General features: G+C 40.1%; 3 protein-coding genes across 8 annotated transcripts in view; 2 read left to right on the forward strand and 1 right to left on the reverse strand.

Annotated features, from left to right (window-relative positions):
- Positions 1–7,322: 7,322 nt before the first annotated feature.
- Positions 7,323–12,954, reverse strand: LOC109532966 (forkhead box protein F1). Its single transcript, XM_019898127.2, has 7 exons — positions 12,639–12,954; positions 12,409–12,568; positions 9,491–9,573; positions 9,305–9,438; positions 7,930–8,092; positions 7,751–7,873; positions 7,323–7,699 (listed from the first exon to the last, which is right to left on the reverse strand). Exons 1-7 carry the CDS (start codon positions 12,870–12,872, stop codon positions 7,451–7,453), a joined length of 1,146 nt encoding a protein of 381 aa, XP_019753686.2. The 5' UTR covers positions 12,873–12,954; the 3' UTR covers positions 7,323–7,450.
- A 1,187-nt stretch (positions 12,955–14,141) lies between these two features.
- LOC109532965 (RUN and FYVE domain-containing protein 2) lies at positions 14,142–22,078 on the forward strand. 4 transcript variants are annotated; one of them, XM_019898124.2, is made up of 10 exons: positions 14,360–14,443; positions 15,075–15,419; positions 15,471–15,759; positions 15,809–16,016; positions 16,069–16,226; positions 17,215–17,367; positions 17,560–17,848; positions 18,359–18,456; positions 21,312–21,528; positions 21,632–22,078. In XM_019898124.2, exons 2-10 carry the CDS (start codon positions 15,200–15,202, stop codon positions 21,983–21,985), a joined length of 1,986 nt encoding a protein of 661 aa, XP_019753683.1. In that variant the 5' UTR covers positions 14,360–14,443; positions 15,075–15,199; the 3' UTR covers positions 21,986–22,078. The 4 variants fall into 4 exon arrangements, with proteins under 4 accessions (XP_019753685.1, XP_019753683.1, XP_048520000.1 ...); XM_019898126.2 differs by lacking the exon at positions 15,075–15,419 and having other exon boundaries at positions 14,142–14,443; XM_048664043.1 differs by lacking the exons at positions 21,312–21,528; positions 21,632–22,078 and adding an exon at positions 17,993–18,283 and having other exon boundaries at positions 18,359–18,447.
- Positions 22,079–24,829: 2,751 nt separating this feature from the next.
- LOC109532967 (monocarboxylate transporter 7) overlaps positions 24,830–27,224 on the forward strand; it is a 21,073-nt gene continuing 18,678 nt past the window's right edge. Inside the window, exon 1 of one of the 3 annotated variants that reach the window (XM_019898131.2) lies at positions 24,830–25,148. Coding sequence is in view for 1 of the 3 variants with exons in the window: in XM_019898129.2 (XP_019753688.1) it covers positions 26,013–26,030 (18 nt within the window). In the remaining 2 variants the exon portion in view is untranslated. Of the gene's footprint in view, positions 25,149–25,391; positions 25,683–25,720; positions 26,031–27,224 lie in introns of those variants that run through there. The other 2 variants (XM_019898130.2, XM_019898129.2) reach the window with 2 other exon arrangements.

The following is a 27,224-nucleotide window of genomic DNA, read 5'->3' on the forward strand; positions in this document are numbered from 1 at the left end:
ATTGCAACTTCTTCCGACACCTGTCAAATCGTCCGATTATTCGGAATTTTTTTCCGAACATTCGCTTATGACAACTAGGCTTAAGTGTCATACACAAAGAAGCAGTTAAAAATCCCGAATTAATTACTGGAAAATTTTAGGAAAATTGAAAAATCCTGATTTAACTATTGCACATTTTTAGAAGCAGGTAAAAACCCCCATTTAACTATTGGAAACTTTTAGAAGCAGTTCATATTGATTTAATTATTGATCATTTTTGGAAGTAACTAAAACTGCAATTTAATTGTGGAAAAATTTAGGAATAGATAAAAATCCCAAAATTCCTATTGAAAAATTTTAGATATACATTTTTAAAAATCTCGATTTGGCTTTTAAAAATTTTCGGAATTAGTTAAAAACCCAATTTTCAGACAATTTTAGATGCAATTAAAAATCCCGATTTAACTATTTGAAATTTTTAGAAATATGCAGTTAAAATTCCCGACTTAGTTACGTATTTAAAAATTCCGATTTATTTATTGATACACTGTAGAAGCAGTTTAAAGTCTCGATTTAATTATTGCAAAATTTAAGAAGTACCTAGTTAAAAATCCCAATAAAGCTACTAAAAATGTTTAGAATCAGTTCAAAATCAAGAATTAATTACAAAAAAATTTAGAAGCAGTTAAAATCCCGAATTGGCGATTGAAAAATGTTCACTTTATTTCAAGTAAGCAAGTGTAAAAGCAGTCACAAATCGTAGCACAGCCTGAATCTAAATTTTTAATTTAAGGAGAGCTTAGCCAAAATATCAAGCTTCAAGAATTAAAGTTTTCGGGACAATCGAGCAAAAACTATTCGGAAAATCCAGTCAAAACGTATTCCCTAGCTCATAATGACAAAGAAGCATTTATAAATTATGGCTTGGCTTGAATGTGAGTCTGCCATTTGGACAAGTGGCCCAAAATTTCATAAAAATTGATAAATGTGCCCCTTAAGGGAAGTGCAGTTCACTATCTTGCAGGATTAAAGTTTTTTTTATTCAAAGCGGATTTTTATAATATGTACTGTGCGCTTTTTAGCATTCATGGAAGAAAATGGAGAATGGGGCGCCAGCTTGCAGAAAACTGGTGAGAATTATTTCTAAAAGCTACTGAAGTTTAATCATTTTTTACATTTCTTATTCTTTGCTTTTCTGATTCGCTGTACTTAACAAATTTTCATCTTTCTTTCCAGATGGCATGATGCAGCTTTCGGTAAGTTTGGCATTACTTTTCCCTTTACTTTACCCTGGTTGCTATGTAATTGTAGACCTTTTAGTTCCATATTTTGTACTTGTTTTTCGTGATATTGTTGCATGACATAATTTTTCGACGAAGAACGACGAGGGAGTTTCTGGATTCTGGATCGGGTTTTTCAAATTTTTTAATTTAATTTTTACAAAATTAGTCAGAGTCAAGTCTGATTTTACACATTAAGTAGGGTTTTTTCGATGGAAGATTGTTTTTATATGAACAAAGTTTTTAGTGGCCCTAAAACTACACCCTAAATTAAGCCGTTCTATTGTTCTCAATAAGGATTGTTCAGATTTGGTCATTTTTTCCACATAATCGGTCAGGGATTCTACAGCAAAAGCCTTCAATATACGTACAAGAGTGTTCTGCTGTAAACACTCCTTTAATGATCTTCTTGATTAGTGTTTTTCTTGTCTTAATTTGGACTTTTTGCAGTCTTGGAAAGTAATAATAGTCCAGAATCCAGACTAAAGAGCCTAAAGGTAGGTGGAATTGTTTTATTAGGTATATTGTGATGATCTAGCGAAGAGCGCCTTAAGAGGCTGCATGTGGTTCTGACATCCTAATTTAGATTTCGCGCTATTTTTCCAAATTTCACACACACTAAAAAAGTGATTTTTCACAAACATTCGTGCTAGGGATTTTCAGCCGCCAGGATCCGCTCGACTATTCGAAAACCGACTTGCAACTTTTCTCCTAAATTTAAGCCGCTTTAATGGCATTTGAATTTTTGAGGAAAATTACACTTTTAGGGATTTGCAGCGGTCTGGATGCGGACTGTATTTTATTTTGTGGAAGTAGATGGTAACCGGGGTTGTGGTTTTTCTTTGCTGGAATTTATGCTGCTCGCATGTGCAGATTTGTGGATTTTACAGAGCGAATTTCCTCTTTATACGCAATTTATATAGCGGTTTGGTGGCGCACTTGGCAAATTGTGGATCTATTGGCATTTTCTGGCAAACTAATTTTTTATTCGCGGTTATAGCAAAAGTTATAAAGTCTATAGAGAAGAGCGTGCAGAATGACGATGATTGACGGTCTCAAATGATCCGTTTTCTCTAAAAGTGGTGTAAGTATATTTTTTTTGTCTGGAGATATTTCAGGGTTTTCATGTGAAAAATTAGAAAATTATGGATATGTGCTATTATTGTATCTTTTAAAGATTAAATTGATTTAAATTTATAATTTAATATTTTTCGAAAATGTCATTGATAAACACTTATAGCATATACAGGGTGGCCATTTTATGAATCTTTGTATGCGTAACTTCTAAATTTTTAAAGATAGAGAAACCGTTAAATGGGAAAAATTGGGCAGAATTCGATTGCCTATTTATTAGCGTTCAAAATTTAGGTCCACGACTTGGTTCTTGAAATATCCTGAAAGGGCAAAAATCAACACTTTTTTAATTATCACATATTACGTAAACTGCTTAACTTAGAAAAAAAGTTGAAATTGCCCTTGGTAGAACTTTTTGCGTTGAATTCAATCAACTAGCACTCGTTGTCATAGTCAACTTGATTTACGAGATAAAAAATAAACTTATGTTTTTTTAAATGGTAATCATAGTTGGCTGTGGGCCTTTTAAAATCCTTATTTTTTTTCTGAATTTAACGATATAACTGTTTGTATGTTTATCTCTTTTTTTAACCGTAAAAATTCACAAAACCCCCTGCGGTCAAGCTACGAACTTCAATACATTTTACAGCCACTTTTTATACCAACTTTACTTATAAGGATTTTTTCCTGAAACCGCTAGTCCTTACGGTTGTCGAGATTATTATTTATTATTATTTATTAAATTATTACCCGCTCTTTACTCTTATGGGGACACCCTGTATCGGAGAGCATTAGGATAGGTCTAGGCTTGTTTCCACCTTAAAGTAATTGTTGTTGACGCCTTTCAAGATAAAGAAATCTATCGCATCAGGAATTTTGGCTGGATCTGTTGGCCAATATGTGGGCTCACCAGTTGCGAGATGGCCCAAGTTAGTAGAAGTCATTGTGTGCAATAACTTTCTGTCTTTGGTGGTTATTAGCCTCGAGCCCCACTGCTTTTGCTTGGCATTGTAGTCGCCTCCAGCAAGGAATCTATTGCCGAGTGTCTTGAAGAACTTTTCATAGTTCTTTCCTGTTGTTATGCTTTGGAGGACTATACACCGCTGAAACAACAATGGTTCCAGACGCCACTTATAGAGCGATATTTGCCGCTTGTAGCCTTCGAGTTCGTGGTGCTGCAGACTACTTCGTATAATCACTGCAGTCCCTCCATGTGCAGTTCCAACAGAACTGAGTCCAAAGAAAGTTGACAAGTTTTCTTGTAAAGTCGATCTCTTAATTTTTTTGTGTAAAAGATTCAGTTTGCCAGTATTTTACAGTAAAACGTTAGGGAAAAAACGCGTTGTTCTGTTTAGAGGCAATGCTGTTTAGAAATATTGACCTTAGAGTGAAGAAACCCCAGTCTCCAGGAGTTTTCCCAATAAATGATTAGAAACTTTGCATTTTTAGATCAGCGAAATATTTTTGGAAAAATATTCAGAAATAATTATTAGGGTTTTGCCCATAATTCGAAGCTTCAAAAAGTTTTCCAAACATTTTTGGAGAGCGGTTGAGGAGGCGAGTGTTCCAATAAAATTTATCTTATAATTTTTCACAGAAAATATCTGAAGATTTTCAGTATTTTAAGTGAAACTAAAAAATAATGGATTTTTTGCGTAGAAATAATTGCTTAACAGAAAGTTTTTTAAAACTGGAATAGCCTAAAAATTTAAAGGAACTTTAAAAATCTTCAGAGCGATGAGAGCGGCGAATTTTTCAAATAATTTTCAATAATTTATGTAAACTTTTGCTCTTTCGGTAAAAAACTGAATACAATTATTTGGTTTTTGTGCTAAATTCGAAGCTGAAATTGATTTTTGTCTGCAAACCGTTGAATGCGGCGAATTTTGTAATTTTAAAAGACCCCATTACTGTCAGAAAAGAAGAAAATTATCAGAAAATTGCTTTTTTTTCCGATTAAAAAYTTCAAGTGCTGTGGTTTGCTTCTGGTTGTGGTTGGTTTAACCTTAATGGTTTTCGGGGAAATCGGGGGGAAWTTAGTATCGATTTTGTCYCGAATTCGACGCTGRAAAAAGTTTTTGTAAAATTTTTACAAAGCTATAAATTTATCTWGTAATTTTTCGCGTAAAAGACGTCCAGATCGTCAGTATTTTTAAGTGAAACTCTACAAAATAGAGCGCTTTTGAAAAAAAAGTACACTTTTTTGCTTTTGAAAAAAATCAGTCAAAGCTAAAAACCACATTAAAAAGCAAACCTCGAGATGGCGAGACTTCCAAATAATCTGTTACAAACTTTCGCTTATTCTGTTCGTTTTTTGATAGAAAATTGTTTGATTTTTGTTCCAAATTCGACGCTGGAAGGAGATTTCAAAATTTTTTAGAAAGCGACGAAGGATTCGAAACTTATTTCATACAATTTCGCAGAAAATACCTTAAGATTTTGCGTTTCTGATTTAAAACTTTTAGTTTTGTGATCGGTTTTTGCGAAAGACTTAATAGTTTCCGGGAAAAAACGGGATAAATTTATTTTCGTTTTCGTCCCTAATTCGAATTCGAAAAAAGTTTTGTAAAATTTCTACAAAGCTGTAAATATATATTGTAATTTTTCGCGTAAAACCACATCCCGATTGTCAGTATTTGTATGTAATACTCTACAAAATAGAGGGTTTTTGAGTAGAAAGCAAAGCAAAAAAAATCAGTCAAAACTAAAAAAACATTTTTTTTTAACAAACTACATTTTTCAGAGGAAGGGAAGTGCTGAGTTTTCCAAATAATTTATTATAAATTTTCGCTTATTTAGCTCGTTTTTTGATAGAAAATTATTTGATTTTTGTCCCAAATTCGAAGCTGGAAAGGGATTTTAAAACTTTTTACAAAGCCACGAAGGAGGCGAGTGTTACTCATCAAAAATAGCTTCAGATTGTCAGTATTTTTAAGTGGAACTTTAGAAAATTGTGCATTTAGAAGGAGCAACTTCTTCTATAATATTAAAAATATTATTAATAAATGGCCCTTAAAGTAAATCTTAAAACAAGTAAAAAAAAGTCATCAAGCTTCGTTTCCCGGCAACGGAACTGAGTTATTGCGCCGGTGCGTAGGGTTGGCGCACTAAGCCATTTGCGTAGCACTGCACCAACTCCTGAAAATTCATTGAGTTAACCAGGCTCAGGGTAGTGGTGTCCACATTTTGAACTGTTACGCTCGCAAGCTGAAAAGATAAAACCTTTTTACAATCGAAGCTAGTGGAATTTTCAGCTTCAAATAATATGTAGCGACAAAGCAACAAAAATGAGGAGGACCGAAGGTTTATCATTAGAAATGACTTAAACGAAATCAAGATATTTCGCGTTTAAAGTAGTTTTATTGAAGAGTTTGGAGCTTTACGAGAACTTTGAAGTAGCAAGTAGGTAATTTCAGTTCAAAGTGAGAATTCTACTTCTAGAGTTTGCAAGTTGAAACTTGCAGTTTGAAATTGAAACGCTACAGTGTAAATTTCGAATATTTAGGCTCCAAAGGCAGACGTTTTCGAATTAAGCCTGGGTAACTCAGTGAATTTTTAGGAGTTGACGCAGTGCTGCGCAAACGGGTTTGAGGACAGGTGCAGTAACTCAGCTCCGTGGCTGGAAAAACGTCACTTATAAAAAATGAGGTGACCCCGTTTTCTCGTCTTGGGCCTCGTAACGCTTTAATGCGCTTTAATAAATGAGTTATAACTCATTAACTGAGAGAGGGGCAACAACTCAACACAGTATTATCCAGCCCTAGTAAAATTTGATCCAGTAGCGTTCGTTTTTGAATTTTCGAGCGACAAGAAGCACAAGCGAAAGTTATGCGGAGATCATCGAGGGGGACAGAGATGTTTTTAAGACAAAACACTGATCAATTGACAAGTTGACAGCGTTATTTCCCTGGACACTGGTTCAAGAAAATTGAAATCTAGTTGCGTCAAATTAAAAAACATAATTTCTGCCAAAGTGAGTGAGATGGCTTGATGCTAAGGCAAATATTGGAACGAGCGCATTTTCTTCTCGGGATGGGGAACGATTTGCTTTTGAGCCATCATCAGGTAGCAACTTAAATTTAAAGACACTGTTCGTAAATTGCGTCGAAATTTTAAAAAAATTCAGTTTGGCCTAACCGAGTGGGTCAGAACGTGGCCAAGGCGTGTGATGGAAAGAGCACTCATTAATTTGTGGATTTTGAAAGTTTTGTTTTTCTGTATCGGGGACGATTTGACAAATTTCCAAGTTGGGTTGAGAGTGTTTTTTCTTAAACTGCGCTCTAAAATGCATTTCTGCTAAACTGAGCAAGATCAAACCAAGTGGAAAGTTTCATATTCACCAACATCAGCAGTAAAATGGGCGCAAAAGATCATTATCGAATTCTGCGAATCTACTGGTGATTGAACGAAGTCATTTAGTGACATCCAAAAGTGCTTAATGCGATTGGAGTCACTGGTTTCAACTCAATAAACACTCAACTGGCCACTCGACAGGTTTTTTCGGAAATTAGTGTCGTGCCCGAAGGACTCGGCACAACAAATACATTACATACTTCGGGCTGTCGAAGTTGTGCCAAACCCTTTGAGCACGGTACTGGTTTAGAGTCAAAAACTGGGTAACTAAGTGAATTTTTAGGAGTTGGCCTTGGAAAAGGGTCATCTCATTTTTTGTAAGTAACGTTTTTCCAGTCAGGGAGCTGAGTGACTAGACACCCGTGCTAGAACCCATTTGCCCAGCACTGCGCCAACTCCTAAAAATCCATTAACCAGGCCGAGATGGAGACGTTGGAGTGTGCCGACTCAAAGGCCCTGAACGAGGAGAACCGCGACCAATCATCAATCAATCGCGTTCAATTTGATCATAAACCGTTTGCATCCCAAGTTCATTTTCGTCATATTGCAAGAAATGTACTATCTGACCGCGTTTCGAGTCAAAAAAAGCTTTACATCGATGTGATATTTGGACAGTTTAGTTAGAAAGGAGCCCAATAGTTTACTGAATACCTTTATTATAGATAAACGCCAACAATGGTGGTTCCACTGATATAAAAATATCGATAATTATCTTAGCTATTAGAATACAACAATTATGTACAGACGGGTGAGATCTGGCACTGCTAGTCCTTGATACCGTAGTAATCCAGGGACATTTCGTCGTAAATGCCCTCATCCAGACCGAGCTCCAACTGGTTCGGGTTGATGTCGGTGATGAAAAAATCGTTGCCCAGTCCGCACTCGTTGACCAGCTGCTGTTTGGGCACGGGAGGCGCCAGGAACTCCTGCAAACCAGACACTCCCTCGGGAATATTGAGGCATTCCATGTGGATGTCGTCGTGGGTCGCGACCGGGTCCTGTGCCCGTTCGATCTGGAACAGTCCAGTTGCTCGACCCGCTTGATCCACCGTCCAATCGATTACCCTGCCGCTCTGCGATTCAATCTCCTCCAAAATACACTCAGTGGCCGCTTGCAGCTCTTTGTCGAACCGCTCCTCGGGCGCTATGTTCTTCTGGGAGTTGAGGAAATCGTTGATTCGTTGCCGCTGAAACAACACCAAACTAATAGCCAAAGCGTACGCTTTTGGGTTTGGAGGCCTACCATTTGCCAGGATTTCATTTCATCGCGTTGAGCGATCGTCCAGAGATGGCCGGCGCCCTGCACCGCTTTGCCTCCTTTGCGAAAATGGGGATTAATGGACAAGTTGTGTCTCACCGAGTTTTTCCAGCGGTCGTCGTTCGACTTGTAGAACGGGAAATGAGTGCTGATGGGGAGAAACCGGAATTAAATTTGACACGGTTCAGTTGCATCGATCACCTGCTGAATATTTAGGGCCCTTCGTTGTTGCCGATCAAGCGTGGGAAAGAGTTAGGGCCCTGGCGCTCCATTAGTTACGAGTTACCAGCGCGGCTGGTCCTGGTTTGACCAAGAACAAGACCTAGACCAAGACTGTCTTGTGATTAGCAAGACAAAGTATTTTAATTAAATTGTCCCGGAAGAGTCGAAGCCCTTAAGTTTGATTAAGATTGTTAGTATTTTTAAGTGAAACTTCAGAAAATCGGCATTTAGAAAAAAGAGTAACTTTGCTAAAACTGGAAAATTCTGAAAATTTGAAGAACTGTTAAGAATCAACATTTTCCCGGCACCGGAACTGAGTTACTGCGCCGGTCGTTGGGTTGGCGCACCAAGCCATTTGCGTAGCACTGCGCCAACTCCTAAAAATTCACTGAGTTACCCAGGCCTATTAGAAAGCGAACGGGTAAAGTGTCTGTTGCGATGCTGTGCCGAGCCCTTCTTGACTGTAGAAAACACTCATTTCCACTTAATTTTCGCCTAATTCGTCTCAACCAGTGTAGTGTCCGAAGGGCTCGGCACAACTTCGACATAAAACTGGGTTGTAGAGTGTCGCCTTGCAAAGCAAGTCGAAGCAATTATTAGTGCAAGGCTTGATTTTGGTCAGAGTTTGAAAGGCGGACGCTCCACAGCCAATGGACGGGCTAGGAAGATTTGGGCCCTTTCCCCGCCGAACCAAATAATCAATGGCTCACATGCGCGAAAGAATCCCGAGTTCAAGCCGCCCCTGAGGAGTGGGCCGCTTCTCCTTCTATATCTGGTACCAGGCACGAAGTATCGACGATCGTGCCCCAGGCATTTAGCGCAACTTGGCGACCCCCCATTTAAGGCAAATTTATGTCTTTTGAGGAACATGCGGTTGAGCTGGGCCAATTTCGCACGTGTCTTTTTTCCACGCGACTTGACGCGATCGCTGGCTTAATTTTCCCAAAAAATGCTTGATCGGACCCTCCCCCCAATCGGGGCTCATGCACCGTGAAATCGAACCGAATCGAGCATGCAGATGAAACAATTATGATAATGGGCCGAACGATTATCACGTCGTGTGCGGAGTTCCGGCCGGTTGGCTGCAGGTGCCCGTCAAAATGCAATTTTCCTATGTTTTTTTTTCACGAAAACTTACGAGATCCATTTGTAAATGCCGGACACCGTCAGTTCTCTCTTCTCGATCAGGGCGTGCTCGATCAGCTCGGTGTAGGTGAAGGGCGGCTTCCTTTGGGTGTTGTTGTGCCCAACATTGGCAACCTTGGATCCTTCCTGCAATCGCCCACTTAAGGGTTTGCTGAATTAGACACTAAAAACTACTCACAGCGACCTGAACGACTTCAATGAGTGGCTGGATGCTGGCTGTAGGCGTTTTATGCAAATCTTCCTGGTCAGCAGGTGCAGCATCTACAAAAGCAACTCGACTAAGTTTCCTGAATTTTTTTTTAACGAAAAACCATTTCACGTTTTGGGCTTCAGAGCAACAGTTTTCGAGATGTTTTAAAAAAAACTGTCTATTTATAGATGAAATGATAGAAACATTAACAATTCAATGAGCACAACAAAAATACTAAACTTATTAACGCTAATAAAAACCTGGTGAACTTTGGACAAAAGTTGTGCAAAATGACGCCCATTAAGTTCAATTAATTTCACCAGTTTACTAAACGATCTTCTAATAAGAAAAAGGTATATTTATTGCAAAATATCTTCAGTCTTTTGAATTTTTATCAATAATTCGCCTCAGGTATCTAACGTTTTCAAATACACTAAATACTTCAAGTGCCCCAACATAGAAAAATCTCTATGACTCAAATGCAACTCATCGTGCTGGCCATGGCGCTTGACTTCCCCGAGCAATTCAACGATTGGGAATATTTGCGTTGAAGTAATCCTCACTAGGCCTGTGTTGAGTTGCGTTTTTGAATTGTTGCCGCTCTCTGAGTTAATGAGTTTTAACTCATGGCCGGTGGCGGAATATATTGTCAGAAATGAAGTAAATATTCAGAAAATTATATTTTTTGCGTTTTTGATTTAAAACTTTTAGTTTCGTGATCGGCTTTTGCGAAAACCTTAATAGTTTTCGGGGGAAACAGGATAAATTTATTTTCGTGTTTGTCCCGAATTCGAAAAATATTTTGTAAAATTCCTTCAAAGCTATATCTATATCTTAGAAAGCAAAAAACATGCAGTCAAAACTAAAAAACCAATTTTTTTTAACAAACTCTACAGTTTTGAGAGGAATGGAAGTGACGAGTTTTCCAAATAATTTATTATAAACTTTTGCCTATTCAGTTCGTTTTTTGATAGAAAATTATTTGATTTTTGTCCCAAATTCGAAGCTGGAAAGGGATTTTAAAACTTTTTATAAAGCGACGAAGACGACAAAATGTATTTCATAATTTTTCGCGAAAAATACCTTAAGATTGTCAGTATTTTTAAGTGAATCTTTCGAAAATTGAGCACTTAGAAAAAAAGGAACTTTGCTAAAACTCCCGAAAATTCTGAAATTTTGAAGAAATGTTAAAAATATTATTGATAAATGGCCATTAAAATAAATCTCAAAACAAGTAAAGGAATCAACATTTTTCTAGCAACGGAACTGAGTAACTCTGCCGATGAGTTGGGTTGGCGCACCAAGCCATTTGCGTGGCACTGCGCCAACTCCTAAAAATTCATTGAGTTACCCAAATCTAATTCTCACTTGCAGTGAAAAATAAGTTGGCGCTTCATCTTGCATGTCTTCAGAAATTTCTAAACTGTCTGATTTGTCGGTTGTTGTTCTTCAACCAGTGTTGTGCCGGAAGGGTTCGACACAACAAGTACCTAACTACCTACATTAGACACTTCTAGATTCCCAAATCTACTTGAATATTCATTAAACTCTTATTCATCTATTTGTTGCGCCGAGTCCTCCGGGCACGACACTGGTTGAAGCACAACAACCGACAAAGACCAGACAGTTCGGAAGATTTTTTTGTGTTGTTCCCGAAGGGTTCGGCACAACAAATACATAAAATTTTAATGAATATCCAAGTAGATTTCCACATCAAGAATGGTCTAATGTACTTTGGCGAGCCCTTCGGACACCAGGGGCGGATTCAGCTTTAAATTCAGGGGGGGGGTATGTAGAAAAAATACAGTCTTCTGTTGTCTATGAAATTAGAAAAATTATCCTCGTTTTGTGCAAGGGTGGCGTAAGATTATTGCAAAATTTCATGTTTTCCGTCCCGTATTTGCTCATGCCTCGGAGGCAAAATGAGCAAGAACGCTCATTTGTACATCATTCTAGACAGAAATAAATGGCCTTTTTAGAAAGTGAACCATGGATGGGGCATTGTTGGCAGTTTTCTTAAAAAATGCTTGAATTCAAGAAGCTTTAGATTTGCGTGATTTTTTTTTGAGTTGCAAAATCCACTTGAGCATGACGCTGCTTTTTTCAAAGTTTCTCAAGAACCATTCGAGTCACAGAATTCGTTTTGGCATCGTTGGATAGAGAATTGAATGGGGGTCATGACCCCCATGCCCCCCCCCCCTGGATCCGCCCTTGTCGGGCACGATACTAGTTTTAACTCAAAAAACCTTCCGAACTGCCAGACATGGTCTGTTTCGATTCTCGCTCATCCTCAGGCTTTTTTCCAGATTTTGTTAAATTTGCGAAAGAATTTCTATGTTGGCCCAAGTTTGGCAATTATTTTCCTTGCAAGAATTTATAATATTTTATACATGTTTATATATGTTTTATATATGTACATTTTTTGACCGTACGTTCTACATACGTATAGGAATGCAAAAAAATTTCAATTTTCAATCATCATCAGGACATTTTCTCGCGAAAAAAATCCCTTTTTTGAAAATATTTTGCTATTTTGTGTTTGTTTATGCAAGCCGGAGTTTCACAGTTATTTGTGCCGAAACCAAAAAAACCTGGAGAACGACTTTTGTTGTATAAAACTGGTGGAAACAGCATTTTTGTAAAAAAGTACCACCACTTCCTAGGAAACGGATTTTATTATGATTGAGGATTTTATTAAGCATATCATTGACCACACAGGGCAAGGCCTAATGTCCCTAAGAATTACCCAAGTTTCATATTGGCGTCCAATTTCCATTAATAAAAATTGTGATAAAAGATTTGCAATGACTTCATGAAAAAAGTAAATAAGTGAGATTTACCTACTTAAAGTTTTGACCAATCTGACTGAGAGAAACGCATAAAATTTGATAGCAAAAAATACTCACCTGGAACAGGGGGTAGTTCTTTTAGCCGGTAATTGATCAGCCAGTTCAGGCTTCCGTCGGCGCAATCCGACTCGATGCCACTGTCCGAGCCCATTGGACTAGGACTGACCTGTCTGACGTCACTGCTGCACTTGTCCCAGCCAGCGCTCAGCAGAATAACCTGCAAGCAAGTGATAAATATAGCGCGATTCTCTAGTGCGCATGTCCATGGAACCCGCAGTGGATGGTACCTTGCCGGCAGCCTCACTAGGCACCTCTCGCCTGATGGATATCCGGGCCACATTGTTCCCACTGCCATCCACATGGCTGATGATCTTGCAAGCCTTGCTCAAAGGCGCCCCCATTGCTTGCGGGTTCACAAAAGTTTGCGATACCACTCGTCCGGTGTCCGTCGGGTCGTGGTACTCAATTTTGAAGTGACTGTAAGTGTTCACATCGGACTGGACATCCGCAAACTCGCTCATTTTTTGCTGTGGGCTCGCAATTTGGATTGAACGGGAATAGTGACAACCGGTGTCATGTGGCCAACTGACTTTGACATGACAGGGTGGCTAGTTTAGACGCATAATGTTACTTTCGTTTTACGTCATGTGGGAGGTGCAAGGTGCATTTGCAGTCATTTTCTGCTCACAACAGTGCATATATCTGTTAATATTCAAAGTTTTGCGATTCTAACGGATCTAGAAGGTATTTTTGCTGCGTAAAATATAAAAAATGTTCAGTGCAAGACCAGAGTGCGACTAATCGAGCTAAAAGCCATTGGTGCCACAAAAACTTACGGAAAATGGACAAGAAAGACAACTTACATCCGAAACAAAGTCCGCATCGGAACTATTGAAATAGTTCATCACAAAATCACGGGAAACGCACTGTCCTGGACAACCTGCTGGAAATTAGAACAAAAGCCTTGTAAAAATGTGGTAAGCTCAGGGGGTTCGGCAAGGGCGCCAGGTCCCTCCCCTTTTGACCAATGGCAATCGACCAAAGGCGGCCCTAAAGCGCTCAACCTATTTTCGTCAACCAATAGAAACTGGACTAGGGCCCAGGCCTTTTGCTTTTTGTGCTGCAAATTGTTTGGTCAATTATTGTTGGGAGATCTGCTTCTGGAAATGGGACTTTCCTTCGATATATAAACATTAAATTAAACCCAATGGTGTTTGCAAATAGGGGGCATTGTTTATCACAGATGCCAAAATTTAAATTGGTAATTTAGTCATAGATAGGGGTGAACGTGTCGTTTGAGTCCCTTCGAATTTTTAGTTTTTTCGTGTTTGACCTTCAAGAACACTTTAAATTAAGCAGTTTTAGCTGATAAAAAAATTCGGGAAAAATCCCGATGTAGCAGCAAATAGCATCGAACAATCTCATTTTCGTGCAAGTGGAATTTTGAAAGTTTGTAAGTGGTTTTTGCTTAATTTATGAAGCATCCAGGAATGTTTTCGTTGAAATTATTTAATTTATAGTGTTAAAACAAGAATAACTAAAAATTCGGTTGCACTGAAATGACACGTTCACCTATAGGGGGTCTAAAGAAGGCCTAGAAATAAAAAACAACCACCAGTCTAAATTCCATTTAATTTCCAACCAGCAGCAGAGACAAGTCTCTTGTCTTGACTTGTCTCTGCCAGCAGCATCAGAATAATGCAAGAATCATAGAACAAGGCTTATTTGGCAAGAATTTGGTTTGCTGGTGATGGTGCATCTCGGCAACATTGTGCTGCTGTCTTGTCACTTGTCACCAGCGTGTACAGTACAGTACAGAGTACCTCTGTGATCTGTGGTACAGTGTTGGCTGTCAGTTTTTGGCCAGCTGTTTAGTGTTTGTGTATGTGTTTTTTGCACCTAAATAAACTCGATTCCATGTAATTCCCATGTGAAATTGCAAAAAAGACAATGGCAACTAGTAGTGAAACTTCTCCCACAATTCCCAGCTCCACCAATCAGCTGCTCTCTCGCAGTCCCACTACGTCCGCGGACTTTCAATGGGGAAGTTTACTGGTGGGAAAATCCACAAAAACTCGTCCAAAATTCAAAGGTCAGTTTTTAATTGCGAAAGCCCATGCCTAAGAGCTTTTATATGTGATCCATAGACAAAGACTGATACTGACTTCCATTGATAAATAGTTCATGCCATTGGAAGTTAGATGTAGGTTGTAGATGCAGCTAGAATACTACGCAGTGTGGATATTTAATTAGCTTCTTTATTGTCAAAGTTGTTTTTATCGAGCAACGAATAGAAATAACCATAGAACAGAAATAACCCACTGAATTGGGATAGAATGGAAAGAATGTACAGTAGTACAGTGTTGTCAAGTTTGCACTCTCATGTAATTTCTCCCTCATGTTAAAGCGTCAACTTGCGTGACGTCATGTGGTACTCTCTACTGTTGCCACTTAGCACGAGTTGAATTTCCAATTTGGGCGTCGTGCGGTTGGGGTATTTTGTCCTGTCCTGTAATTCACTCTGAACTTTGAACGATTCGGCTGATGTCCACGCTTGTTGCCAAACTGGCTGAGATTTCAGAATATCCCTGAGAGTATGACTTCCTGTGGGCTTGCGTTTTTTTTAAATAGTTAAATATATTCCAAAATTGAGTCTATTGATTACTGGCTGATTACTGGTGGCCACAATTTACACTGTAAATGCAATTTGGAATATCGATCAGGCCGCCAGTCCGAACGGAAAGCGCCCCAGACGACGCCGACGCGCGCGTCTTTTCAACCCCCTGAAAATCGATGCTAGAGCACATTTGACAAAGTAATTTCGAGAAAGATCGCCCATAAACGTAAAATGAAAGTGCACGAGCTGGCTGATACGGGGCCAACGCCTGGGGCTGTGGACCAGGAGATGGCCGGCGCCCAGGACACCATCTATCTGTGCAACTTTAGGGTGTCCGTCGATGGCGAATGGTTGTGCTTGAAGGAGCTGCAAGACGTCGAATTCAACATGCACGAATCGGTCAATGGCAAGCTCGTGTCTTCGAGCCACCCGGAGGCCGTGCCCCTGTTCGGTAAAGTGGCCCCATGAGGCCCACCAGGTCAATGGGACTGTTTTGTTGTAGGCCGAGACCCGGCGGTGATCGAGCGCAGCAACCTGGTCAACATCAGCAAGCTGGTGGTGAAAGAGCTCATCGAGCAATCGCTAAAGTATGGCCGGATGCTGGATTCGGACCACATGCCGCTGCAGCATTTCTTCATCGTGCTAGAACACGTGCTGCGGCACGGGCTCAAGCCCAAGAAAGGCCTGCTGGGCCCCAAGAAAGAGCTGTGGGACATTCTGCAGATGGTGGAAAAGTACGCGCCCGAGGCGCAAGATATCACAGCCAGCGTGAGGGACTTGCCCACCGTGAGGTGAGTGGCACAGGGACTGTTTAGGGCGGCTTGATATTGTCCAATCCAGGACGCACCTGGGGCGCGCTAGGGCTTGGCTGCGGCTCGCCCTGATGCAGAAGAAGCTGGCCGACTACTTGAAGGTGCTGCTTGACCACAAGGACGAGGCCCTGGCTGAGTACTTTGAGCCGGACGCGCTTATGCTGAGCGACGAAGCCATCGTGATCATCGGGCTGCTGGTGGGCCTCAATGTGATCGACTGCAACTTGTGCGTCAAGGTGCCCCTTGCGCTCTGGATCTCTTGGCCTAAATAATCCAGCGGTGTTGCAGGAGGAGGACCTGGACTGTCCACAAGGCGTGATCGACTTCTCCTTGTACCTGCGCTCGCCCAGCCACGTGTCCTGCGACTCGGCCAGCGACGAGCAGGACCACATGGTGGCTGTGCTGGATCAGAAGAACTATATCGAGGAGCTAAACCGGCATTTGAAGTAGGTCCCTCATCCTGAGGCATGTGTCCTAGGCCTGGGTAGCACTATGCTGAGTTGCGCTATTGAGTTGTTGCTGCTGTCTGAGTTAACGAGTTATAACCCATCGGCTAATGAGTTTTAGTACATTTATTAAAGCTTTACGAGATCTGAGACTGGAATTTTCACATCTAAAAAAAAGGTTTTCTGAGCAACGGTTTACTACTTTGTTCAAACAACTTTAAAAAAGTCATCTAGATTTTCCCATCAACAGAACTGAGCCCATAGAAAGTCGACGAGTTTTCCTGTAAAATCGATATTTTCATTTTTTTTGCATAAAAGATTCAGTTTGCCAGTATTTTACAGTAAAACGTTAGGAAAAACGCGGTTTTTCTGTTTAGAGACAGTGTTGTTTACAAATAGTGACCTAAAAGTGAAGAAACCCCAGTTTCCAAGAGTTTCGGTTTTTCAGTTCAGGGACATATTTTTGGCAAAAGACCCAGAATTAATTAATAATAATTAGATTTAGTCCATAGTTTTCACGGTTAATGAGTTATAACTTATTAACCGATGAGTTATAACTCAGAGAGCGGCAACAACTCAAAAGCGCAACTCAACACAGTGTTACCCAAGCTTAGTCTCGTGTCTCCGTTTATACGAGATTTTATCACATGCGGATTGTGGACGATAACCATGCGGATTACGGAAATGAACATTGTTACGAAGCAAAATTTTCAAAAGTGGATAAGTTCGGATCGCTCCAAGAGATTTTCGCCAAAATTTAAGAATCTCGGATTAATTTTCTACGGGGCAGCAAATGAAAATGCACAATTTTGCAAATTTCGATATGCTCCTAGTTGGACAAGATGAGAGTTGAGAATGGAATGAAATTATCTTTCTGCAATTATTTTGGATCCGATATAGAAACGCTTTCGTATCATCGTATAAACGGATAGATGGGACGGATGTCTTAGGCATTGGCTGCTTGACTTCAACTGAGCGTTTGTTCAAGTGCCACCGTGGCCAACTTGCAGACCAAAGTGGAGAGTCTGACCACCACCAATGTGCTAATGAAAGAGGACATGGCAATCGCTCGAAACAACCTGCTGGCCCTGTATGATGAGAACCGTATGCTGCGCGAACAGATCGGCATGGACCCAGCTGGGTGAGCTCTAGTCAAAGAGTGCGTAAACTATTACCTACTCTTTGACTTGACCAAGACTTGCATACGAGCTGGTTAGAAGAAAGATGCAAACTTTGTGTTTTGCCTTTCAAACGTTTCCGCCTGGCGAGAGTCTCGCAAAACTCTTGCCTGTTAACTTCAGGCTTTGGTGAAATATTGGAACTTGGTGTGTAGGGACGTGACGAGCTTCAGCGGCGCTAACATCGTGCGTTCGCGCGACAGCGAAGGCAGCGCCGATACTGGCGATATTGAACAGCTCAGGCAGCGCCTGGAGGAGGAGCAGAAACAGCGACAGGAGGCCGATCATGAGCTGGAAATTCAGACGTGCCTCAAAGCCGAAATGGAGGTGGCCATGAAACTGCTGGAAAAGGACATTCACGAGAAACAGGACACTATAGTGTCGCTGCGCAGACAGTTGGACGACATCAAGCTGATCAATCTCGAAATGTACAAGAAGCTGCAGGTCAGTACTCGCTCCGTTATGGGGCGATTGAAAAGGGGCGACATTCTACTCATTAAGTGGATTTTGAGCTGATCTCGGCCTAGATTTTTCCGTTAGCCGTTCCCGCTTTAACTTGTTAAATGCACCGTTGTTGGCTGGTTATAGGAATGTGAAACGGAGCTGACGCAAAAGGGCGAGATGGTCAGCAGGCTGCAGGCCAAAGCGAGCCAGATTGGGAAAATTTTGAACAATCTGGAAAAGTACAACCATTTGCTAAGAGACGACAGGAAATCGCACGAGCGACGTGTGGAGAAGCGCCAGTGCGCCAAACTCGACAACAAAGCGAGCAGTCGGGAGAGCACCAGCAGCAAGCGCGACGAGGCGCGACTTTCTTCAGATTCCACCGACTCATTTGTGAAGCTCGATCTGGAATCTGATGACCGAAGCCCTGCTTAGGTTCTAATCAGTATTTTTGCCATGTGTATTCAATCTTCAGCAATGTTCACGTTGTAAGATTGTGACTTATTTCAGGACTGTGAGGCGACTTTAGGCCATAAAACTGAGTTAGTAGACAAGCTAGAGGCTAAGGCGCAAACTATGACAGACACTGTACATACTCTCGAAGTTAAGTAGGTACACTTTAATTTCATTTACGCTTAAACAGGCAGAATGGGTGGCCTCCCTTGCTAAAGCTTGGCTCGGTTTGGAAGGAGTTTTTGCAACGGCGGCCAATAGGTTATACAGGGTGAGTTTTTTTGATGACTAGTACAGAGATCTTCGCAACTAGAGCAGTTAAGAAGAGTCAAATGGACAAGGAATTGTAGTTTTCAATGCTCTACTCCAAACCAATTTTATTTTTCTCAAATTTGACAGCTGTCAAGAGATATTTGGGGAAAACTTATTTGTGGTAAATTTTTAAATTACTCCTAGTTCCGTTGATATTAATTTGACAGGAAAGCCTTAAATAGAAACCTTGTGGGAAATTGAATTCCAAATAAGATGGCATAAGGCGTTTCTCCAAAATCACGGTCATTTTTGACATGCATCACAAATTTGAGCTTTTTTAAATGGCAACCATACTTGATTATTGCTTTATCGAATAGAGCATTTTTTTACAATTTCTGTGATATATCACATCGTTAAGATTTTTTCGAAAATAAAGTGTCTGCGAACAATTTATACTTTTTCAATTTAGTTGATCGAAGTTAGCCATGGAAAATAGTATGAGACAACTACGTTAAAGTTGGCAATGACTTTATTTTAATTAAGCCGGCTGCTCATTTAAAGTGTTTATTATAAAAATCCAATCATGCCAATAATAATGAAAATTTAACTATAGAAACTTTAATTTGTATTGGAAAACATTTTCAAAAAGTCCACCATTATTATTAATGCAAACATTGTAACGCTTTAAAACTGAATAAGTTGCTTTTCTTGTGGACCGATCATCAATATTTTCAAATCCCCTAACAACAATATTTGTTTTTGTAAACTGTTTTTTTACGGCTCCCCACAAAAAGAAGTCCAAAGGTGAAATATCCGGTGTTTGAGGTGGCCATAAAATAGGGCCATTTCGTCCAATCCAAGTCCCAGGAAATATTATTAGGAAGGGAAAAATTATGCGGAGGAGCGGCGTCATATTGAAACCATTGCACATTACGCCATGTTTCTAAATCTAAGTCGTCAAAGATAAAATCCTGGTTATTCCGAAGGAATTGAAGATACCGACTTCCATTTAAGGTGCCTTCAAAAATAAATGGTCCAAGAATTTTTGAACCTACCATTCCGCTCCAAACGTTAAACCCAAATTTAATTTGTGTGTTGAGCAAAGGAGAGCTCAACGTGGTGGGGATTTGTTTGATTGCAAACATGTTCATTGTGCCGATTAAACATGCCACAATTTGTAAATCGAGTTTCATCGGTCCACAATAGTTTATAAGGGAATTGGATGTTTTGTTGGCATTTGTTTCGGAACCATGTACAAAAATTCACACGCAGCTCCTCATCCCCTGGACGTAAAGTTTGAGATACTGATAATTTATACGGATGGAATTGGTGTTTTTTAAAACTGTCATCACGGTGCTTTGGGAAGTCCCGGATACTGTTGCGATCTCTCTGGTTGAAATCTGTGGATTCTGGCTTACAATGGCCAAGACATTAACCTCCACAGCTTCATTTATTACTTTATCTTCATTTCTTGGCTGCGTAAAACTTCCATAAGTTCCCAAATTGTAGTATAATCGTTTGAAGTTTGTATAATGTTTTGAAGGACGGTTGATGACGGTCAAAATTCCTCTCAAAATAGTAATCAGAGGCTCGTCTAGCATTTTGATCACATCTAATGTAGGTTTCAATCTTGTCGCGCTTTTCTTGATTGGAATAATTTATTTTTACAATAAAACTAACTTAGATTTCTAAGTTGAATTTAAACTTGGCTAACTTCGATCAACTAAATTGAATAAGTATAAATTGTTCGCACGCTTTATTTTCGAAAAAACCTATCGATGCGATATATCACAGAAATCGTAATAAAATTCTCTATTCGGTCAAGCAATAATCAAGTATGGTTGTCATTAAAAAAACTGAAATTTGTGTCATATGTCAAAAATGACCGTTATTTTGGGGAAACGTCTTATGCCATTTTGTTTGGAATTCAATTTCCTACAAGTTTTCTTTTTAATGTTTTCCTGTCAAAGTGATACCCACAGAACTAGGGGTAATTGAAAAATTTCCCATAAATAAGTTTTTCCCAAATATCTCTTGACAGCTGTCAAATTTGAGAAAAATTAAATTGGTTTTGAGTAGAGCTTTCAAAACTACAATTATTTGTCCATTTAACTTTTTTCGTAAACTATAGTGTCGAAGATCCCTGTACTGGTTATCGAAAAAAAAACTCACCCTGTATGTAGATCGTGTCCCGTAGCACATGATCAGAAGATTATTGCGACATTCTTTGGCGCAAAAGTAGACGATCTGACCTAATTTTCCTTTAAGAAAACATGCCCTACTTCTCTGGTATTGATGGGCAAACTTTGCCCAAAGCGGATGAACTCGGTTGCTTTAGCACCTGAACTGAACCATCAATTCCAGAAGAACCGGACATTTTTTTCTAATGAAACTTAGGTCGGATCGTCTTCTTTTCAGCCAAAGAATGGGCAGTGCATTTTCGATCATACTCTCACGGTACACCCTGTATATGTTTTTTGGTCAATGGGCGTGAAACTGCCGGCAAACCTTCACGGAACTGGTCTCCAATGAAAACCCAAGTAAATTAAGATATATTACTATAGTCACACAGTCACACATGAATGTCACTTTATCCTGTAGGGAGTACTTTGTATTATCCACTGACCGTACAACTGCTTAATAAAACCATCCATCTAGCCATCAGGAGTTGTTGGAGCGTTATTTGTCCTATTTTTTGTTGGTTTGCCAGTAGTTTTAGGTCCCGCTTTATTTTGCTTCTTATCGGCGGCGCTTTCAGGTTGAAGGAGTGCGAGGAAAACCGATTGTCCACTGAGCATGCCAGGCGCAGGCTGCACCAGCAGACCATCCAGGTGGAAGAGCAGGCCACCAATGTGGAGGAGGACCTGAAGGTGGAGCGCGAATGGCGGATGTCCTTGCAGGACACCATGCAGCAGGACCGCGAGCGAATTGCCAAGCTCATGCATGAAAACGGCCAGCTGAAGATCGTTGCAGATGTGAGTTGGCAGATCTTTTGTGTTAGAAGAGTTAAGAGTCTCGCCAGCGGTGCTGGTGGAAGCACTGTGTCCAAACGGGTGCAAAACGTGTTTTATTTGACAGAAATACGCCACTCTGCAAGAGGTATATTACACGCTGAAGGACAACTGTTTGGAGCAGGAGCAAGCGCTGGAGGAGCTGGGAGTGGAGTTGCGGGACAGCAAGCTGCAGATATCCGAGCTGAAAGAGGAGCTGACGAGAAGATCGGACGGCGCCTGGGTGGACGACAGTGCCGTGATCCACTGCAAGGCTTGCAAGAAGGAGTTCGGCCTCACCAGGCGAAAGCACCATTGTCGGAACTGTGGCGACATTTTCTGCAACGCCTGCTCGGACAATTCCATGTCTTTGCCATCGTTCTCCAAGCCGGTGAGAGTGTGCGACGACTGCAATGTGAAACTATCTGGCCACTATGGCTAGTCTTTAACTCTTGGAAAGCTGACAAAGAGACATTGTCCTATTTGTGTTTTCTACAATGTTGCATTATATGATACTATATTGATTGAAAAGCAACTGGCGCTCTTATTGGGTTCGAGCTGGTAGTGAAATCAACTGTGGGCACCGTGCAGTAATTAAGTGGCTTTTGCATTAATCAGCAGATCTTAACAGCATGAAATTGGCCAATAACAGCAATAATTGGCAATTGCAAAGCGCCGTCTAAGGGCAAATGAAATGGCCAATCACTTCTAGAACATGATGCAACCATCGGCTGTCTTGCACTAGGGCCATTAGCCATCTGCTCAACAGCCAAGTTCAATTAATGTTCAATGCCGCTCGTTGCAGCACAATTGGCTATGCTCTGATGAATTAAACAATTAGAAGTTGTGCATTCACATGGGATTGCGCCCAGGGATTTTCATAGCACGTGGTTTTTTTTCGCAGACAATCCTGGCCAAGTGAAGGCAACTGAGTGCAGTTCCGCCTAAGTGCCGCAAGGCAAAACAAACGGATCCACCTTATTGACGAACGTGGAAACATTGGCTGATGCAATGTTCCGGCTGTGTTGCATTTGCGGATAAAACCCATTTCAGCGAAATTTTTTTCCGGTAAAAAGCGCGTGACTCATCGCATAATTACCGATAAAGATAAAAATCGCTTAACGAAGTTCGTGGTGTGTTTTCGTTCGGAACGAATTGGTTCGCTTTGGGGGAACAAGGCCACAGTGCTGAAATCTAAAAGTCTGGTGACGTCACACAATGTAGGCCGGTTTTTCGCCAGTAAAGAATGCGTTGAGCTACAGCTCAACGCATTAGCCATCTGATTATCTGTTCTACAGAACAGATAATCAGGTTATGATTGTCCAGGAGCGATGGATTCGTTGTTACAACTAGGTCTGGGTAACACTGTATTGAGTTGTTGCCGCTGTCTGAGTTAACGAGTTATAGCTCATCGGTTAATGAGTTATAGGACATTTTCCCATCAACAGAACTGAGTCCATAGAAAGTCGTTGAGTTTTTTTGTAAAATCGATCTCTTATATTTTTTGCATGAAATTTTCAGTTTTCCAGTAATTTACAGTAAAACGTTAGGAAAAACGCGGTTTTCTGTTTAGAAATATTGAGATAAAAGTGAAGTAACCCCAGTTTTCTCAATAAATGATTATAAACTTTCGCTTTTTCAGTTTATTTTCAGAATTCTCCAAATTATTTTTTGGAAACTTTTGCTCTCGTTAAAAAACTGAATAACATTATTTGGTTTTTGTGCCAAATTCGAAACTGAAATGGGTTTTCTAAAGTTTCCTGCAAACCAATGAATGAGGCGAATTTTGTAATTTTCGGCTGAAAAGACCCCATTATTGTCAGAAAAGAAGAAAATTATCGGAAAATTATTGTGTTTTTGCGTTTTAGATTAACACTTTTAGTTTTGTGATCGGTTTTGGAGAAAAGCTTAATGGTTTTCGGGGAAAAGCGGGATAAATTTATTCGAATTTGACGCTGAAAAAAGTTTTTGTTACATTTTTACAAAGCTATAAATTTTTCTTGTAATTTTCCGCGTAAAAGACCTTCAGACCGTCAGTATTTTTAAGTGAAACTCTACAAAATAGAGCGCTTTTCAGTAAAAAGTGAAGCAAAAAAAATGCAGTCAAAGCTAAAAAACCACATTGTTTTGAAAAACTCTACAGTCTTCAGAGGAATGGAGGTGACGAGATTTCCGAATTAATCTGTTACAAACTTTCGCTTATTCTGTTCGTTTTTTTGATAGAAAATTATTTGATTTGGGTTCCAAATTCGACGCTGGAAAGTGATTACAAAACTTTTTACAAAGCGACAAAGGATTCGAAATTTATTTCATAATTTTTCTCGGAAAATACCTCCTTAGGATTGTCACCATTTTTAAGTGAAACTTAAGAAAGTCGAGCATTTAGAAGAAAGAGTAACTTGGCTAAAACAAGAAAATTCTGATTTTTTGAAGAAATTTTTAAAATATTATTAATAAATGACCCTTAAAATAAATCCAAAAACAAGTAAAAAAAGACATCAAGATTTTCCCAGCAAAGGAACTGAGTTACTGCACCGCTGCGTTGGGTTGGCGCACCCAGCCCTTTGCGTAGCACTGCGCCAACTCCTAAAAATTCATTGAGTCTTCCAAGCTGTTTAAAGGGTGTCCACATTTTGAACTGTTGCGCTAGTAAGCTGAAGATATAAAACTTTTTTATTTTTACATTTAAACCTGGTTGAATTTTCTGCTCCAAATAATTTGCTGCGGCAAAACAACAAAAACGAGGAGGATCGAACGTTTATCATTAGAAATGACTAAAACGGAATCAAGATATTTGGAGTTTAAAGTAGTTTTATTGAAGAATTTGCAGCTTTGCGAGAACTTTCAAGTAGAAAGTAGGTAATTTCAATTCAAAGTGAGAATTCTAGTTCTGGAGTTTGCAAGTCGAAACTTGCAGATTGAAATTGAAACGGTACAGTGTAAATTTCGAGTTTTTATGCTCCAAAGGCAGGCGTTTTCGAATTAACCCTGGGTGACTCAGTTAATTTTTAGGAGTTGGCGCAGTGCTGCGCAAATGGGTTTGAGCACGGGTGCAGTAACTCAGTTCCGTGGCTGGAAAACGCCACTTATAAAAAAATCTGAAATTTTTAAGAATCTTTAAAAATATTTTTAATGAATGGCCCTTACAATAAATCTAAAAAGGAGTAAAAAAAGTCACCAACATTTTCCCGACAACGGAACTGAGTGCTTGCGTGCTTGCGCCACACCAAGCCATTTGCGTCGCACTGCGCCAACTCCTAAAAATTCCCTGAGTTACCTAGGCCTAGTTCTGAGGGTGTTGGTCCCGCACGCTTCTCATTTTTAATCGTAGAATTGGATTCATATTGAGCCCAACCGAGTTTCCTATAAATACGAATCGGAACCCGAAGATACCAAAGAGTGCCGAGCCGCAAGCTTCTATAAGAGGGGAGAACCGGCAGTTCTAAAAGCGAAAAGTGCATTCCGATTTTCGCTGTGTCTGCACGAGTAGTACGCGCGTCCACGAGAGGATTCATACCGGGTGGTACTAGAAAAGTGTGACGCTTTAATTTGTTCAAGTGATATCAGTGATCTGAGAAAGTTTTAAGGAGCCGAAAACAGTAAAGGTACGTATGTGAGCCTGGACCTTTCGAGTGAATCTTTTGGATGATTTGCCGTTGAAAAAGGCTACGGTGGCAGCCAAGTTTCGATTCAGATAAACGGTCGGCAAATAGATAGTAACCTCTAGCCCATAAATCCACTTGCGACCGGAGATAAGGCGGCAAACGCACCGCTTTTGAATGGTGGCTGCTGATACTGAATAGAAACCCCATGCAGAGCAGCACAATTTGGGCTGCAGATGTCGTACAAAGTGCATTTTTTTGCAATCACTGATGGTGGATGCGCATCCGAATGCACCCCAAATATGCAAATTTCCTTGAACCCCAAGAGTCAAAAAACATTCCGCTCCGTTTCGGTCACATACCAGCCAGGCTGGTGGCATTGGCAAAGTTCACCACGTAGAAAAATATCTGATTTTTCTAGGACAATTGTTGCATCACTCTTGAGCGGTAAATTTGTTTAAACGTTTCGGTGCGTCTACTGGCCTCAGTCGTTCTAATCCATCGGTCCAACCGGGGCCAGTTCACTGTTCAATTAAGGTAGGCGTTTGCTCTTCAGTAGCTCAATTTCCGGCTCATTGTGCGGGTTCTGAGCCTCGGCTCAGGGTCGCACTGCGCCCGCCGTTGTTGCATCAGGCTGAATTTCCGACTGATGAATGGTGATTTGGACACACGGTTAATTATTGAATCTGCGATCAACTAGATCGACAGTGAGCGCACAAACCTGTTCTAAAATGCGGAATATTTCGCTTAATTTATACGAACATTTTGCATAACTGGTACGGAAGATTAAAGGCGCGATCGCATTTTTCCATTCGTGTTTGTTTTTCTCGCGCTGCCACACGCTGTTTTTTGTGCATCGCGCTTGCAATGGATCTGCAGACTTTGGTATGTACGCGAATTTGTTCAAATTCAGCGCGCTAAACATTTGTGAATACGGCGCTGTCTACCGCAAATAGACCGGTGGCTCTCGAAAAGGCGCCCGAAAATTAGCTAATTCGGTTGCATTGCCCAATAAATCCGCGTATTAAGATAACGGCGTAATTGGTGATTAAATTTTTCGCATTTCAACGCCGATAAGGGAGCGCCAATTATTTCCTTATACCGGAGCTTAGTGCGGTTTAATTCGGTTTAGCCAACGACATTCATAGAAAGACGATGCCAGTCACTTATACAACATTGAGGGAAATGAATAAAAGTGCTTACAAATCCGAGGACGCAGTCGAGTGGGTGTCGCTACTTTCCGGAAACAAACCAGAGCACGCCAATGACTTTTTTACAAAAAATGAAACTTGTTTTTCGAAATGACGCGCTCAGTTGGGGAGATCAAAACTTTTGAGGATTTTTTTGCCTTGGCCCTAAAATTTATAGTTCTTGATCCAACCAGTTTATAAGTGCACTTTTGTGAGTTTCTTAAGGCGAAAGGGATTGAGCGCAAAAAATGCGCATGCGAAATATTGATTTTTTGCCGAAAATCGTCCTTTTTAAAAAATTAAAAATATTCTCAAAATGCCTTGAAATCTGCATTATTCTGATCTCGGGGAAGCGAAGAATGCAACGAACTAGTTGAAAAACACTCCAGAAGTTTCAGTTCCGAAATAATCGATATTTTCGGTACATTTTTTGCGTTTTTTGAGCAGACACGATCTTTAAGGGATTATTTCTTTCTTATTATTGATCCATCCACTTCATAAGCGCACTTTTGTAAGTTTCTTAAGGTGAAAGGAATCGATGGAGCGCAAAAAACGCGCATGTGCATTTTTGATTTTTAGCAGAAAATTTTGTATGGGGGTCGATTTTTTGAAAAATTCAAAATTTTCTCAAAATGCCTTGAAATCTGCATCATTCCGATCTCAAGGAACCGAAGAATGCAACGAACTAGTTGAAAACGACGCCAGAAATTTCAGTTCCGAAATAATCGGATTTTCGGTACATTTTTTGAGCATTCACGATCTTTAAGGGACGATTTCTTTCTTATTATTGATAAAACCATTGTATATAAATGCACGTTTGTGAGCTTCTCAAGACGAAATATATCGATTGAGCGCAATAAACGCGCAGGCAAAATTTTGATTTTTTGCC

The sequence above is a fragment of the Dendroctonus ponderosae genome, unplaced genomic scaffold, assembly GCF_020466585.1.
Source record: "Dendroctonus ponderosae isolate FM_Combo_2020 unplaced genomic scaffold, Dpon_F_20191213v2 Dpon_F_20191213_1, whole genome shotgun sequence".
NCBI lineage: Eukaryota > Metazoa > Arthropoda > Insecta > Coleoptera > Curculionidae > Dendroctonus > Dendroctonus ponderosae.

Coding starts and splice junctions, on each gene's coding strand:
- LOC109532965 (XM_019898124.2), top strand. CDS start 15,200: ATGAAAGTGCACGAGCTGGCTGATACGGGGCCAACGCCTGGGGCTGTG. Junction 15,760..15,808: donor AGGGACTTGCCCACCGTGAG/GTGAGTGGCACA, acceptor TGTCCAATCCAG/GACGCACCTGGGGCGCGCTA. Junction 17,368..17,559: donor ATCGGCATGGACCCAGCTGG/GTGAGCTCTAGT, acceptor CTTGGTGTGTAG/GGACGTGACGAGCTTCAGCG.
- LOC109532966 (XM_019898127.2), bottom strand. CDS start 12,872: ATGAGCGAGTTTGCGGATGTCCAGTCCGATGTGAACACTTACAGTCAC. Junction 9,574..12,408: donor AGAACTACCCCCTGTTCCAG/GTGAGTATTTTT, acceptor TTGCTTTTGTAG/ATGCTGCACCTGCTGACCAG. Junction 9,439..9,490: donor TTGAAGTCGTTCAGGTCGCT/GTGAGTAGTTTT, acceptor GGGCGATTGCAG/GAAGGATCCAAGGTTGCCAA.